We start from the raw sequence: 14,940 nt of genomic DNA, 5'->3' as shown, positions 1-14,940 counted from the left end.
TGGCTTCTGACCTGAGTTGGCTTGTGATGCTTTCAGTCAGGATACAGGAGCAGGATTAGCAGAGCTCAAGGGGGTGATGATGAGCTCAGTTTATGCTACAGATTGTGACACTTGTGCAGCCTCCCGATGGAACCATCCTGTAAATGTCTGGAAATGTGAGGCGAGAGCTTTAGAAGCTCAGGATTGGAGGTAGTCAGCATAGGGTGGAAATAGGATCCTTGGGAGTAGAGGAATTGCTCCCCAGAAGTAGATCATCCTTTAACAAGAGAATAAAGGGTGAGGTCAAAAGTCTTAGGAAATAGCAACAGCTAAGCAAGGTGAAGAGACTTTAAGGCCTAGCACTGCCTGCAAACACATTTTAGCCTTGCCTGCCCTCAGGACGTCAGTGGCCAGGCTCCCCATGGAAAGGAGTGGACCCCATGTAATGGAGATGAAGAGGGTGTGGACAGCTATGTTGTGTGTCTGAATCACTCCCTTCTCATCCTTGGCCCCTGACCAGTATGATGTAAGACCAGGCTGACCTGAAGGTGCAGGGTTGCCTGGTACATTTCCCTTTGGGATGAGGTTCGGAGAGACTCCTTCCTGGCTGTGGTCCAGAAGCTTGGGCCCTGCATAGAGGTGAGTTAAGGCTAACTGAACTTTGTGGGGCTCACATGGGGAGGCAAGATAACTCTCTGGCAATGGGGTGGTGAGGGGGAACTGAAAGTCCTCCTGTCTTCTCCATGTGTTTTTATTCCTCTGGGCTTGGAGAAGAGGGAGGCAGAGGTAGGAGAGGGCCAGTTTGGAGTAAGGTTGGCATATATTCCCAAGAATATGATAGCTTGTTTTGGAAAAATCTCTTGGCCGGAAATTGCATGTCATGTCTGCTCCTCAGTGTGGATATGCCACTTCATTGGTGGTGTTGGAGAGCCTCTGGAGAGGGGAGTGGACAGCAGACTTAGGCTGTCCCTAGTTACTCCTGACTCCCTTTAGTTACATGGCATGGAGTGATAAAGGGGTAAATAAAAACCAGAGGGGTGTACATGTGGGGTGTTCCCTGATTCCCAGAGGTGGTTTAACTCTTGTAGGTGTCACAAGGTGGTGTTGGGAGGTAGGATTTCTATGGGGATGAGGCAGGGAGAAAACAAGAAGGGAGAATGGATTGGATCAGAACTTTTATCCAACTAGGGCAAGAAGGGGTAGATGTGGCATTTTCAGCTTTCCTTATTTCACAGCTTGGTGGCTTTGGGTTCTGCAGCCATAGGTGTTCCCAAGACTAGTTTCTCTCCATGGCTGTGATAAGATACCAAGGAGCTTCTGTACAGAATAAAACCATGTGTTCTGGACCCCCTGCCTGGCAAGAGTACTGCCCATACCCCATCAAGCTTTAAGATGAGGAGTGAGCCTATTGTAAACTCACCCAGTGCCCTCCTGGGGTCTCTTTCCTCAACCTGGAAGCTGAGTGGAGAAGGGGATGTCTTATTTTTTTTTCCTCTGCCCCAACCCAGGGAGGAGTGAAGGTATCCTGATCTCAGCCCTAAGTACCTAGTAGGAAAGAGTCAGTGGATGCTTCAGATGCTATTAGAATGAGAGGGTGTGTGTTAGCACCTTGGGACCCTGGGGGCTAGAGGGAGAGGAGGAGCCTCTACAGTGGAACTTCCTGTGTTGGCTGGCCATGGCCTCACCCCAGGGCTGGGTGAGGCACCCCTGCGTGGGCATGTGTTGGAGCATTTCTTCCAACGCTTCTGGAGTTACTCTGAAGTCGGAGAGGAACTTCAGTATGAAGGCCTGCCCTGTACTCCTAGGTGCAGAGGAGAGGGTGAGGTCAAGGCCTCCAAAGATGAGGCACAGGCTGAGGCAGGTCAGGGTGGGTGGGCCGCTGTCTCCCTCCAGTGTGGGAGTTGTGGCTTGCATGATTGAGTGAGGAGTGGCTTGGTGGGGTTCCTGATTGGAACTACACAAGTTGAGCAGTTGGGCTCCTGGCATTCTTGGAGCAGAGTAGAAGCTGAGGCAGGTGGAGGAATAGGTTTCAGGCCCCAGGATGTCTAGAAAGAAGGAACTCTGGTCTAGTTGCAATGGACACTTTTCTTCTGTGGTGTCTTAGATTTGGACCCCCCTTATCATGGGATATGGGGGTGCTTGTATTCCAGAGGACCTAATTAGTTGCTCTGAATTCCTGGAGGTGGGTCAAGGACTGAGAAGAGCTGTGGTTCTGTGATCAGTGAGGGTTGGGCCTCCGCGCTGTCTTTCTTGAGGATCATACCTGGCAAAGCTAGCTTGCTGTTTTATTGGCTGGGGCAGGGCAGAGGGGAGCAGTGCTGCACAGTCGAATGGAGGCTGTGGACAGGATTGGGGAAGGGGACAGAGGCAGACCCTGCAGGAGAGTCTCCAGCCACCCTTCTTGGACCTGAAGCTATAAGGTATGGGGCCGGGTGTGGTGGACTGGAGCCATTTCCCAGCTGAGGCTCTTTAGCAATCCCTGCCCTCTTGGAGGATGCTCGAGGCCCATCCCCCCTGGACGCAAGCAGTGACGCTGGCGCTGCCGTTGGATGGGCGGGAGCTGCAGGCGGCTGCTGCTTCCCTCCCTGGCCTAACGCTGAAATTTGGGCTTCATGGGGGAGAGATCTGCTTACCAGCGCCTGGCTGGGAGTGAGGAGGGACAGCAGGTAATGGGAACACCTAGGTAATAGTTAGGTACCTGAGGCCCAAGCCCCATCATAAGCGGTGAGCAGAGGCCCAACCCTGCACTGTGCAGCAACCTCCTAGGAGTACAGTGTCTGTGTTTCTGGGCCTGGGACCCATCCTGGGGGCTAGGAGACTGGGTAAAGAATGATGATGTATGAATGTGCGCGTGTGTGTGCATGCGGGTGTGCATGCATGTGTGGAGGAGGGAGCAGTGGTTGAACGGGTGATGTTAGTGGTGAATTGCTGATGCTAGCCTTTGCCATGGTGTGCATAGGTCCCCTGGGACTCAAGCTGCCTTTTGGGCTTTCTGTAATGCCCCCTAGGATCCTAGGAAGCAAGCACTGCTGGGGTTCAAGTTCAGTCTTCTATGGGAACCTTGTCTGTGTATCCTGGGCATACCTATTTACAGCTTATTGAGTATATATATCAAGTTAACGACCCTGTAGCTTTGGAAAATGTGGTCACTGTTTATGGGGCTTCTTCCCTTCCATTTGAGATCAAGCATTTTTTCTCTTAGCCAGCAGGGGGCAGTAGCTGATAGGAGAAAGGGAATATGCTGGAGAGTTTTGAGGCAGAAAGTGTGGGGCTGTTGCCTATGGCTAGGAGTAAGGTGTTCAGGAATGGACCTGGCTCTTACCCCCAATATACATTGCTTCTCTTTACAGCCCTCTACAGCTGTGTTTTTGGAAAAGCTGCTAGAACTTGTTCTTACTGTACACCTAAGAAAAGTGTCAGACCAGGTGTGGTGGCCCACACCTGTAATTCCAGCTACTCTGGAAGCTGAGGCAGGAGGGTCGCAAATTAGAAGCTAGCCTCAGCAACTTAGCAAGACTGTGCCCTAAAATAAATAAGTAAATAAGGTATGTGTGTGTGTGTTTACTTATTTATTTAAATTTTTATTTTTATTTATATTAATTTGGTGCTGAGGATCGACCCAGGGCCTCACTTGTGCTAGGCACACGCTGCACCACTGAGCCACAACCCCAGCCCAAATAAGTTATATTTTAAAAGGACTATGGATGCTTCCCTGGGTTTAATTAATCCCTAGTAATAAAAACAGGGAAGGGGTCAGGCATAGAATTCTGGTGGATTTTTGGTGCACATCTTTTTGGGATGACTAGAATTTTTAATCTGGCTGTTCTGATCCAATACCCCCATCTTGCAGTAGAGGGAATCCTGTTTAGGTTATCTCCTAACCACAGGTCACTGGGTCCCCTTCAAGGTGGTACGTGATAGATGGTAGTAGGCTACTCCAGTCTGAGGATGTGGTCTGCTAGCTTATGGGAAAAAGTAATTATCCAGGTAACTTCATTCTGACTTTTCTTGTCCATTAGCTCTGACCTACCTCTCTGACTAGTTATTCACTTGGACTGAGGGGAGGCTGTACCTTGCTGTCCATAGCTTTATGTGGTAAATGACAGGGAGAGGGAAAGAAGTACTGACGGTTGCCTACCCCCATCAGAATAGGAAATGACTGTTCCTGCAGAAACCCCCAGGAATGTTAAGCAGTATAAGAGGCCTTTGAAAAAGAGCCTGGGATGCTGAATCCCTAAAACTCTTAACCCCAGCTGCTTACCCTGCCAGCCAGCTGGGGTTCCCTGAACTGATGACCAGCTGAATAGGGACAAGAGATCAGTGTGCAAGAAAAAGGGGCTCCTCAGGCATGGCCAGGGGGGATGGGGAGCAGGAAAGGACTTCTTGCAGCTGTCAGGTGTGTTTGGGGGCCGTAATGAGGGGTTTGTAAGAGCAGCTGGCTCCCTTTGAGAAGGGGCAGAGGGACCATTTGTCAGCTCTAGGAACATGGGGGGCCTATGGGGACTTGATATAGTATGTCCAGTCCTCTTAAACTGTCTGTTTTCTCTGTGGGGTGCTATACAAGAGGTATCTTGTAGCCTGGGATCCTATAGCTTTGGTACATGCATCCCAGCAGAGGTCTGGGGACATATTTGTTTGAGACCTTTGCCAGCTGGGAAGGAGGCACCCTGCATTTTGCAGGCAGACAAGGCAGTCCTAGGGTAGGGGGTGGAGATCTTCACACTCCCCCCGCCCTTGCTCTTGGCTGGACTGCCCCACTCTGGCAAGCTGTGGGCCTCCTATTTCCGTCGGGCACCAGGGTAACAGGGCGACATTAGGGACTGAGCCAGGAGACGCCCAGCCAAGACTGGGACTTGGGGATGGGGGAGGGTTCCTGAAGGATCAATCTGCAGGGTCCAGCAAAGATTCTGGGGTTCATGATCCCTATTCAGGTTATATTCTATTCACCAGTCCTAGATAAGCTCTATGGGGGCCTGCAACCCCTTGTCCACACATGCTATTTGAGTCACATCACCCGCACCATGAAATCCCAGGAGTTGTCTGCAACTGTGAGGGCAGCAGTGGAAGCCAGAGACAGGGGGCCTTGTGTATGGGGTGGCAGGGGGGCCAGTGCGGGTGGCTGAGAGGAAGAGTCCCCCCTCCCATTCCTGCCGTCCTCTTGGCAGTGATTCAGAAAGGTCCTTTTTCAGCCAGTGTCAGAGCTGCTCAGCTGGGAAGGGAGGGAGGAGGGAAGGCGGGCAGACAGGCAGGCAGCAGTCGGGTGGGGGAGCCAGGGAGTAGGGCTGGAGCTGTGGCCACTGCACTGGAGAGAAGACAGAAACAGACAGGACCCAGGCTGCAGCCAGTTGTAGAAGTACAGCGGGGCTTGCAGTAAATCAGAGGGGACTACTCTGTTCTTCTGCCCCATTTCTCATACTCATCCCCCGTGTGAGATTTGGGGGACTTGGAAGAGACCTCTGGTCAACTTCCCTCTGGGCAGAGCATAAAACTCAGGAGCTGAGGCCCTTGTTCGCCCATTCCCAGGCCACAGCCCCATTGACCTGATCAGAGTTGAGTTCTGTGGAGATGCCGGCAGCTCCAGCTCGTCGGTTCCCTGGCCTAGAGCTCTCCTTCCCTCTCCTGGCCAGACTGCGGCGACGGCTGTACACAGTGAGTGGGGGGCTAGGGTTGGACTGGCTGGGACAGGGGCAGCTCCTCATTAGCAGCACTTTACTGAGGGGCATAGGAAAACTGGGGATGTTGTAGAACACCTCCTGTGAGGGCTTCAGTGGGGGTTCTGGGCTAAGTGGTCTTTCCTTTCCATCTGCTACATTCATTCTGATTTGTATGTGTTAGAAAAGTAGAAGCAGGATCCCGCTCAAGTGTGTGCTTGTATGTCAGCTGCACGTGTCAGACACACGTATGCAAAATCTACCCCATGCTGGGGGCCAGGCACACGCAGAATTGGACTGTCTGAGCTGGAGGAAGTTGTGGCAATACTCTGCTTCCACAGACAAAGAAATGGGCTGGAGGTGGAGATAGGAGAGGGGAGGTAAACTGTCCAGGGTCACCCTGGGCTTAGCAGCAAAGACAGGACTGGGACCCTGACTCCTTTCTTCTCACTGGGATCCCAGTGTTCTTCCCAGTCTTCCCACACACCCCCTACGCAGCCATCCTGTTCTTTAGGCTGGGGAGCAGGGTGGGGGGTGTCCAGCTGAGCAATTTTTTAGCTGGTGTTTCAGGAAAAGGGTACAGACCAGGCTGTGCTTTCTAAGTAGCTTCAGGATAGGCCCTCTGGGTTTTCCTCAGCCTTGATCACCCATGGCATGACTTTGAGCTGCTTTCCAGAGCCCAGAGGAGGGTAGGAATAGGAGAGCCTGGGGCCCTGGAACTTGGTTGAAGGAAAGGAGAGGAGGGGACCTATAGACTGCTTGCCCTGGTGTGGCAAACTTCTTGAGGCTTATCTGTATCACCAGTGGGACCACTTTGCTCCAGGGATAAGGCAGTGATGGTGGAAATGGTGGTGGGCTCTGCTTGGCCTGGCTACAGGGAGACCTGCCCGGGCCAGTGGTTTTCACACTGTACCTTTGGGCTTTATTCTGGGAAGCATTGATGCTCATCCACTTAAATGTCAAGCCCCCATTTTTGCAAGCAGATATTTTTGCTGAGGATAACAAGTTAATACAGTTAAAAGTTTAGTAAGCATAGTTTTGAAGTGTTGTATTTAAAAAAAATCTTACTCTTCTTAAATACAATAGAAATGTAACCAGTTTACTGTATGTAGTATCAGATAATCATAATGCCAACTTTACTATTTAGGAGAAATAAAATGGAAGTAGTTGACAATATTTTATGTATTCAGTATACACCTGTATACTGAACACATAAAATATTGAACAGCATAAGAAGTTGTCAGATTCTAGGACCTCAGGAAGACAATGTCTACAAGTGCTGACAGGAAAGTTTTGAAATAAGGGTGGATTGCCTTCACTGACATTTTTCTAAGTAGTAGGCTTTTACTATGTTATTGAATAAAGCAAAATCTAATCTTCTTTCAGTTTACATAGTAGTTTCATTCAAGAAAAACTCAGTGCATATTGAAACTATGAAAATACTTTCTTATACCTGTGTAAAATGGAATTAGTCTAGGTGTGGAGGATTATGAATGTTTTCTACCTGCAGGAATTAAGTTATGTGGGTTTGGGACAGTGTTTATGACGGTCCTGTGCACTGCAGGATAACTCATGTTTGTATCCTCCAGACACCCACTAAATGTCGCAGTATCCCCCACCCAACATTGTAACAACCAAAAATGTCCCCTAGAGGGATGTGCTTCCCTATGACAACCATCCAAATAAAGGGTTACAGCTTTAAGTTTGGAAACCACCCGGCTGGCCCAGCTGCCTGGCTCAGTTGCCTTGGTGGAAGAGCCAGGGTTTGAACTGAGGGCTTCTCATTCCCATTTGTCACTCTTTGTGTTGCTCTAAGCTGCCTGGGAAAGTCTGAGCTCTTGGCACTGAGTTGGCAGGACCACTGGGAACTGTGGGGGCAGGAGGCTCATGCTGGGCCTGGGTTGTGAGTGCCTGTTTCTCTTGGTGCATCTTATTGTGCTGAGAGCTGGGGATGAGGCCACCGCTAGGTTGTGAAGGGAGAATTGCTTGGCCCTCAGCCGGACAGCTGGCCTTTTCCCTCCTGCCTGTATTCCTCACTAGAAATGCAGTAATGGTCAGGGGCTGGCCTGACGGACCTGTTTTACTTGGACAGGGTTGGGCCTGCTGTCTGGTAGGTCAGCCTGTTTAGTTTTGAAGGTGCCACTGGCCTTTTTCTCTGGGTCTGAGAGTGTAGGTCAGAGGTCACTTACTGGTACTCATTGGCTGATTGTGGCCTGCAGATGTTTTGTTTTGCCAGCACAGTGTGTGTGTGTGTCTGTGTGTTTTTCAGACTTGAACTAGTTGACATCATTTAAAAGTCAGGAGAAAGATAAAAGTGTGATATGAAATCAAGAAACAGAACAGTGTGGGTAATGTGTGAATATTTATTTGTGAGAGGGGAAAACAGTTTCAAGGGGTACATAAAAGGCATTATTAGCATCTGGCCTTGAGAATAGGGAGATAGGTAGCTGTGCAGTAGGGGAGGAAATAATAAGACTCCTTTGTGCCTTTTGATTATTTTATTATGTGTACATACTACTTTTAAAAAAAGAAATTGCAAAAAAAAAAAAAAAACTGCAAGATTTTACGTAAATTTAGGTGTCTGATATTAAATAAATGGAAAGCTTTGATAATACTGGGCCACAGTCTCTTGTGACAACCATTGATAGGAGCTGAGCTGGGGTTGTCTGAAAGCCCACTCAGATCCCCACCCATCCCACTTACTTTGTGGCCCTGCAGGCATCTGAGTGGTTGCCTGTGAATTGGCCTTAGAATTGGTGGAAAAGGTCTGGTGATGTTAGGCATTGGGAGGAACTTTGGTTAGATCTTTCTGTAAGATAAACCTGATCTAAGGAGCCCATGGATGGGTAACAGGACATTACCATCCCCCAAATTTTTTAATTAAAAAAAATTTCCTTTTAATTTGTGATGGGTTTCTTTTTATATCAAGGTTTTATTTTTATCTTTATTTTTTAGGTGTAGTTGGACACAATGCCTTTATTTTATTTATTTATATGCGGTGTTGAGGATCGAACCCAGGGCCTTACATGTGCTAGGTGAGCACTCTACTGCTGAGAAACACCCTCAGCCTTTAATAAAAATTTTAGGAGCAAAAGTAGGTTTTTGGGCTGGGGATGTGGCTCAAGCGGTAGTGCGCTTGCCTGGCATGCGTGCGGCCCAGGTTCGATCCTCAGCACCACATACAAAGATGTTGTGTCTGCCCAAAAAAAACTAAAAAATAAATATTGAAAAATTCTCTCTCTCTCTCTCTCTCTCTCTCTCTCTCAAAAAAAAAGTAGGTTTTGTTTTCTGAAGAAATTATATATAGTTTTTAATCAGATTTTCAAAGGGCTTTTAAAGACCTCTAGAAACTTAGAAGCAGGTGAGGAAATTGAGCACAAAGAGATGATTTCTGGTCACAACAGCCATAGATCATATATGTTGTGATTAAGACTCTGACTCCTGACTGTTCCAGGGCCAGGGCTATATCTTAGCTGCTGCAGTTCTACCCTTGTTGATGGCAAGAATAGGGACATGTAGGTATAGAGTTTTGGGAAGCAAGCAGGTGGTCTCAGTTCTAGGCATCTATATAGTAAGATGTCACTTTGCCACTTCCCTGCATCCCTTGGTCCTTGAGCCATTGTTCCTTTCTCCACAGAGGCTGGGGAGCAGCAGCATGCAGCCAGAGGAGGGCACAGGCTGGTTGCTGGAGTTGCTGTCTGAGGTGCAGCTACAGCAGTACTTCCTTCGTCTTCGGGATGACCTCAATGTTACCCGTTTGTCCCACTTTGAATATGTTAAGAATGAGGACCTGGAGAAGATTGGCATGGGCCGGCCTGGTAGGTGGGACATTTGCCTTCCTTGCTTTTCCCCTCTGACCATTAACTTCTTCTGTCTTTTTTGGTGGTACTAGGGATTGAACCCAGGGCCATTCTCCCACTAAGTTACCTCCCCAGCCCTTTTTCTTTTGAGACAGGGTTTTGCTAAGGTGCAGCGGCTGACCTTGAACTTGAAAAGTTGAAAAGACTCCTTTCTCATCCTCCCTAATAGTACCTTCTCTGTCCTTAGGACGGCTGAGCACATGTTAGAATCCCTTTCTCATGGTTCCATGGGGTGGCAGCTGAGACCTCTGTTTGCCTGTTCCAGAGACCCTGAGGTGGAGTGGGAGGGGCATCAATAGATGCTGCACACAGGATTCACTGGGAACAATTTGCAGTTGTAAAGGTCAATCAGTTTGAGGAGAATGTAGTCTTAACTTGAGGCTCTGCTACTCAAGAGTAAATACATACCCCTTTTTGTTTGATCAGATATTTGTAGGATGTATTCCCTTACCCTTTAATAAGCACAGATTTGGACTGTTCTGTTTACTATTCTGAACACTAGTGGGGTCAGTGCCCAGAGATCTAAAAGAGAAGATAGGATAAAAACTTCCCTCTAATTTGAACTCATTTCTCTGTTTCTCTCCTTAAAGAAATGGTTGTAGCATCTAGAACTCATGGCATTCTTCAAAGAACATTAGAAACCTATCAGTACATTCAACTTAAAGTAGCTAGGGTAGTAATGTGCTAAAATAGATATCAATTTATTCTGCTTTTAGCTTGGATAGTTGGTTTCTGATACCAGTAACATAAGAAAATTTTATGAGAAGAAAACTAAAAATTGAGAAAATTTAATCCATTACCTTGATTTTTCTTGAGTTGAAAAGACTGCTACTATTCAATTTTTGTGGTTAAACACTTCCATCTAGTTTGAGAACCATTGCCTAGAAGTGGTATGCAGTGATCATCTGGTTAATGGAAACTCCTGGCAGGTTGAGATTGATTTAGTTAGTATCATTGTGGTGGGCAGTGTCTAGTGATGGGCCTACTCCATGAGGACCGAGGAAGCCTGTGAGGAGGACAGCGGCCTCTCCAGGGAGTGAGAGCTACCTAATAACATCTGATCTCCTTCCTTCCTTGCAGGCCAACGGCGGCTGTGGGAAGCTGTGAAGAGAAGGAAAGCCATGTGCAAACGCAAGTCCTGGATGAGCAAGGTGGGTGAGTGAAGAGTGGGGTCTGGGCAGCCTCAAGAGCCTCACTCTGCTGCCAGTCCTAGAAACCTTCCCCCATTCCCCAGGCAGGTATAATCTCGCTCTGTTTCCCTATACTTTGTACTGACCTCCCTCCTCCAGGGTCTTATCAAGCAGGGCACTTGTAGAGCTGGCCAAAACAGACATGTGAGCAGCCTGTGTGCAGCAAGGTCTTCTTAGCCCCTCTTGGTGTGTGGGAACAGGAGCGTGTTGACGGTGCATCTCTATTTGAACCTCGTTCTGGCTGAATGTTGGGGCCAGTGGCCTTTCTTGGTGTGCGGGGTGGTAGGGACTGTCTGGACATCTTGCGTTGTTTCCTCTTACCCACCCTTTATGATCTCTAGGTATCTGTGGTCATCTGGCCCTATCATAACTTCCTTGTGGCCTCCCCCACTACCTTGTCCTAATTTTGGTCTGTGGTGTAGTCAGTCCCAGGTCTGACTCAGTAGAGCTTTGCCCATTGTCTAGAAGACAATGAGAGAGGAAATGAGCCAGCTGGGGCCTCCCTCCCTACTTCTGGCCTCAGGGCTGGCGTAGAATGGGGGATGGGCAAGACAGAACAGCTGGACTGGGATTGGGCAGTAGAGATTTCCTGACTGCAGTCTGGCAAAAGGACTGTCTCTTGGGATCCTGTGGCCTTTGCTGGGGACACAGTTCTGGGCCTGGCCCAGGTTTTAGGGAAGGATGAATGTCTTGGGGCTGGTAAAGGCAGGAAGGTGGAGCTTTGTATGTACTGGGATTTGGGGTCTCCCATCAGCTCACAGTAGGTCTCTGGGAGGTCTGTGACCCTCTCCAGACTTTAGTTGTGTCTTCAGCAACAGTGCTAGTCCCATTACCCAGCTCACCTTGCAGGGCTTTGGAGAGCCTAGGTTCATCCTGGAATTAACGATTGTGAAGGGCCTTATAAGATGACATTGCTTGTAAACATAAGGAAGTCCAGTTTACTGGCAGGAAGGATGGAATGAGGCCAAAAGAGACCCTCAGAATTGAGACACCTCCTAGCACATTTAGATAAGGTTCCATTAACTTTTAAGTGGGATAGAAAGAATCTTCAGCCTGAAGCCATACTCTCGTACCCCAGTGAATGTGGCTAAGTCAGACTGACATGCCACTGCTGCTGTTACAGCTTTTTTCCTCCTGTCCTCTGACCTTTGGCCCCTTCCTCTCCAAACTAGACCTCAATGTCTCCTCTAGTCCTCATTCTTTTTCAGATCTTAATTCTAGGCACTCTTCCAGAAACCCAGCTGTCTTCCCAGTAAAAACACACGCGCGCGCGCGCACACACATACACACACACACTCTCTCTCTCTCTCTCTTTCTCTCTTCAACCTCATACTAAAATTATCCTCTCCCCTGGGCAGTATGAAGGGCAGCCGACTCCCTAGGGAGGGTGGAGACAGACAGCGCCAAATGGTCAACCCAGAGTAGGGGCCAGGGCTAAAAATGGACAGAGAGGTGTTTGTGGAGGGCCCCTCAGGCTCCTGCCCCAACTTTGTGGGTTAAGGGCTGGAATCTGTGATTGGTAGGGAGTGTAGGAAGGGAGGGGTGGAGCATGAGGAAGCCAGGGAGGAGACTCAGACTTAGGAAGCAAAGTGCCTGTGGCTTTGTGCTGTCTCAGTACCCACGTATGGGTGTGAGGCCACCACAGTCACTGGCTTCATGCCAGTCAGTCTGTTTCATATATTTACCATGAAGCCACTCTGCTGTAGGTTCCCTGTAGGGGGTGTGATATGGGGGGAGTATGGACTTCCAGCCAGTCTGTCCTCTGGCAATATAGTTCAACTTCTCTGAGGCTGAGCTGAGGTGCAGGTAGACTTAGAAGGGTGGAACCAAGTGACTGGCTCTGGTGCCCTGGGTTCCATCTTGCTCCTGGCTGCCTTCAAACAGGTATTCAGTGGAAAGCGGCTGGAGGCTGAGTTTCCCCCTCACCACTCTCAGAGCACCTTCCGGAAACCCTCGCCCACCCCGGGGGGTCCAGTGGGCGAGGGGCCCCTACAAAGCCTCACCTGCCTCATTGGGGAGAAGGACCTGCGCCTCCTTGAGAAGCTGGGAGATGGCTCCTTTGGCGTAGTACGCAGGGGCGAGTGGGATGCCCCTGCAGGGAAGACGGTGAGCTCCATGTCCCATGGGTGGTGTCGGAGGGGTGGGGCCCCTGAGACTACTAGTAGAGGCTCTTTCCCCCTCTGCTGGGTTGTGAATGCACTTGGGGACAGGTCATATAAAGTGGCTTATCATGGAGTCTGTGCTCAGGGTTAAGTAAGTACATTGTTTCATTTTTCTTAATTATAAAAATAATTTATTTATTATAAAAGTTAGGCAACAAATTAAAAGTCTTAAAAAAATTGCCTGTAATCCCACTACTCAGAGGAAGCAGAGTTAGTGTTTCTGCCTATTATCCTCTCTCCATTAATTTATTGGATTTAGTTGACTTGTACTTCTTTTTCCAGTACTGGGTATTGAACCCAGGGGTGTTCTACCATTGAGCTACATCACCAATTCTTTATATTTTGAGATAGGTTCTTTCTAAGTTTCCCAGGCTGGCCTCAAACTTGGGATCCTCCTGCCTCAGAGTCCAGAGTCACTAGGATTGCAGGCAATCCTGGTGCCACCATGCTCTAGTTAAATACTTAACCACTGAGTCATATCCCTAGCCCTTTTTTATATTTTATTTTGAGACAGGTTCTCACTGAGTTGTTTAGGGCCTTACTAAGATGTTGAGGCAGGCAGGAGGACTGTTGAACTCACAGTCCTCCTGCCTCAGACTCCTAAGCCACTGGGATTACAGGCATGCACCACCATGCCTGGCCTCTAGTTAAATTTTAGATACAAACTTTGGATATAGCTCTTTAGATTTTATCCTTTTTCCTTGGTGTTATATTTTAAATGTTTTTCCCCTAGGGGATAACATGTGCACTAAAGCATACAATTAAGTGAGTTTTTGCTTATGAATAGAATCTTATGAGCACTGACCAATTGTGTGTGAGCAATTACCCACACCCCAGAAGGTTCTGAGGCCCCTGCCACTTAGTATCCCCATCCTCCAAAGGAGGGTAGTCCTACTTCGAGCACCGTAGATTAGTTTTTGGCATTGTATTGAAAGTAGTTTCCTTCCATACCAAAGACTTTTAAAAAAAAAAAATTATTTATTTATTTTTTAGGTGTAGGTGGACACAACACAATGCCTGTATTTTTATGTGGTGCTGAGGATCGAACCCGGATTCCACCTGTGCTAGGCGAGCTCTCTACCGCTGAGCCACAATCCCAGCCCCCATACCAAAGACATTTTTAATAATCTCTTATTATAACACATTAGTGTTGTGTCATCATATGGGTCATCTCTTACCTTAAGGTTTCTATTTAACTTAACGTTGGAATTTCCCAGAAGGGGAGTCTATCCAATGGCTCCCAAGGGTCAGCCAGTAGTCTTTCCCTCTCCAGACCACTGACAGAATGTGTAAGCCCAGCACTGGTGACATGCCCATCCACCCAGGCGGGTAGATCTGAGGCAGAGATTTTCAAGCAGAGTTAGGGGGAAGAATAGGTTATCTTAAGAGTGTTGGGGGCCAGGCAAGTCCTGACTCCCTACAAATCCTGCTTTGGCCAGGTGAGTGTGGCTGTAAAGTGCCTGAAGCCGGATGTGCTGAGCCAGCCAGAGGCCATGGACGACTTCATCCGGGAAGTCAATGCCATGCATTCACTTGACCACCGAAATCTCATTCGCCTCTATGGTGTGGTGCTTACACCACCTATGAAGATGGTGAGTGTTGTGGGCAGGAGGGGCTGAGGACAAGAAGCTGCCTGTAGGTTGTGGTCCCCCAGGTGTGCCTCTCCTACTGCCCATGCTGACAGGGCTCCCCAGATCTACCTGATGTGACAAAGGAGCTCATAGGGGCCCATCTCAGTACTTGTTATATCATTTCTGGATTTTGCTATTGCTCATTGGCAAAGAGTTATACCCATGGGAGGGGCTGACCATATATTAATTTTTGGAATTTCTAGCCTGAACCTCTTTGGCCTGCTTCTTTCTCTCTGAGCCTTTTACCCCATTGCCTGGAAGGAGAGACCTGAAAAGCTGTAGGACTTGGGAGGTTCCTAAAGGAGAGGTGTTTAATCAGCTTTTTTGCTGCTGTGACCAAAAGACCTGACAAGAATGATTAGAGGAGGAAAAGATTATTTAGGTACTCAAAGTTTCAGAGGTCTCATTCTGTAGATAGCTAGCTCCATTCCTCTGGGCTCGAGGTGAGTCTGAACATCAGGGTAGAA

At 48.4% G+C, this 14,940-nt stretch overlaps 1 protein-coding gene across 12 annotated transcripts in view; it reads left to right on the top strand.

Moving 5' to 3' along the window:
- The window catches only part of Tnk2 (tyrosine kinase non receptor 2), a 46,856-nt gene that overhangs the window by 15,839 nt on the left and 16,077 nt on the right, over window positions 1-14,940 (top strand). For 9 of the 12 annotated variants that reach the window (XM_058583543.1, XM_046458128.2, XM_046458134.2 and 6 more), the window contains exons 2-6: window positions 5,503-5,628; window positions 9,268-9,448; window positions 10,571-10,641; window positions 12,565-12,786; window positions 14,282-14,434. In XM_058583543.1, the coding sequence (XP_058439526.1) occupies window positions 5,545-5,628; window positions 9,268-9,448; window positions 10,571-10,641; window positions 12,565-12,786; window positions 14,282-14,434 (711 nt within the window). In that variant the 5' untranslated portion in view covers window positions 5,503-5,544. Of the gene's footprint in view, window positions 1-5,502; window positions 5,629-9,267; window positions 9,453-10,570; window positions 10,642-12,564; window positions 12,787-14,281; window positions 14,435-14,940 lie in introns of those variants that run through there. The other 3 variants (XM_046458131.2, XM_058583542.1, XM_046458130.2) reach the window with 3 other exon arrangements.

This window comes from Marmota monax, unplaced genomic scaffold (assembly GCF_021218885.2).
Source record: "Marmota monax isolate L192 unplaced genomic scaffold, Marmota_monax_Labrador192_F-V1.1 WCK01_AAM20220418_F8-fsc00052, whole genome shotgun sequence".
NCBI classification, from domain to species: domain Eukaryota; kingdom Metazoa; phylum Chordata; class Mammalia; order Rodentia; family Sciuridae; genus Marmota; species Marmota monax.
Note: the sequence above shows the minus strand (reverse complement) of the source record. Positions and strands in the feature narration are given on the sequence as shown.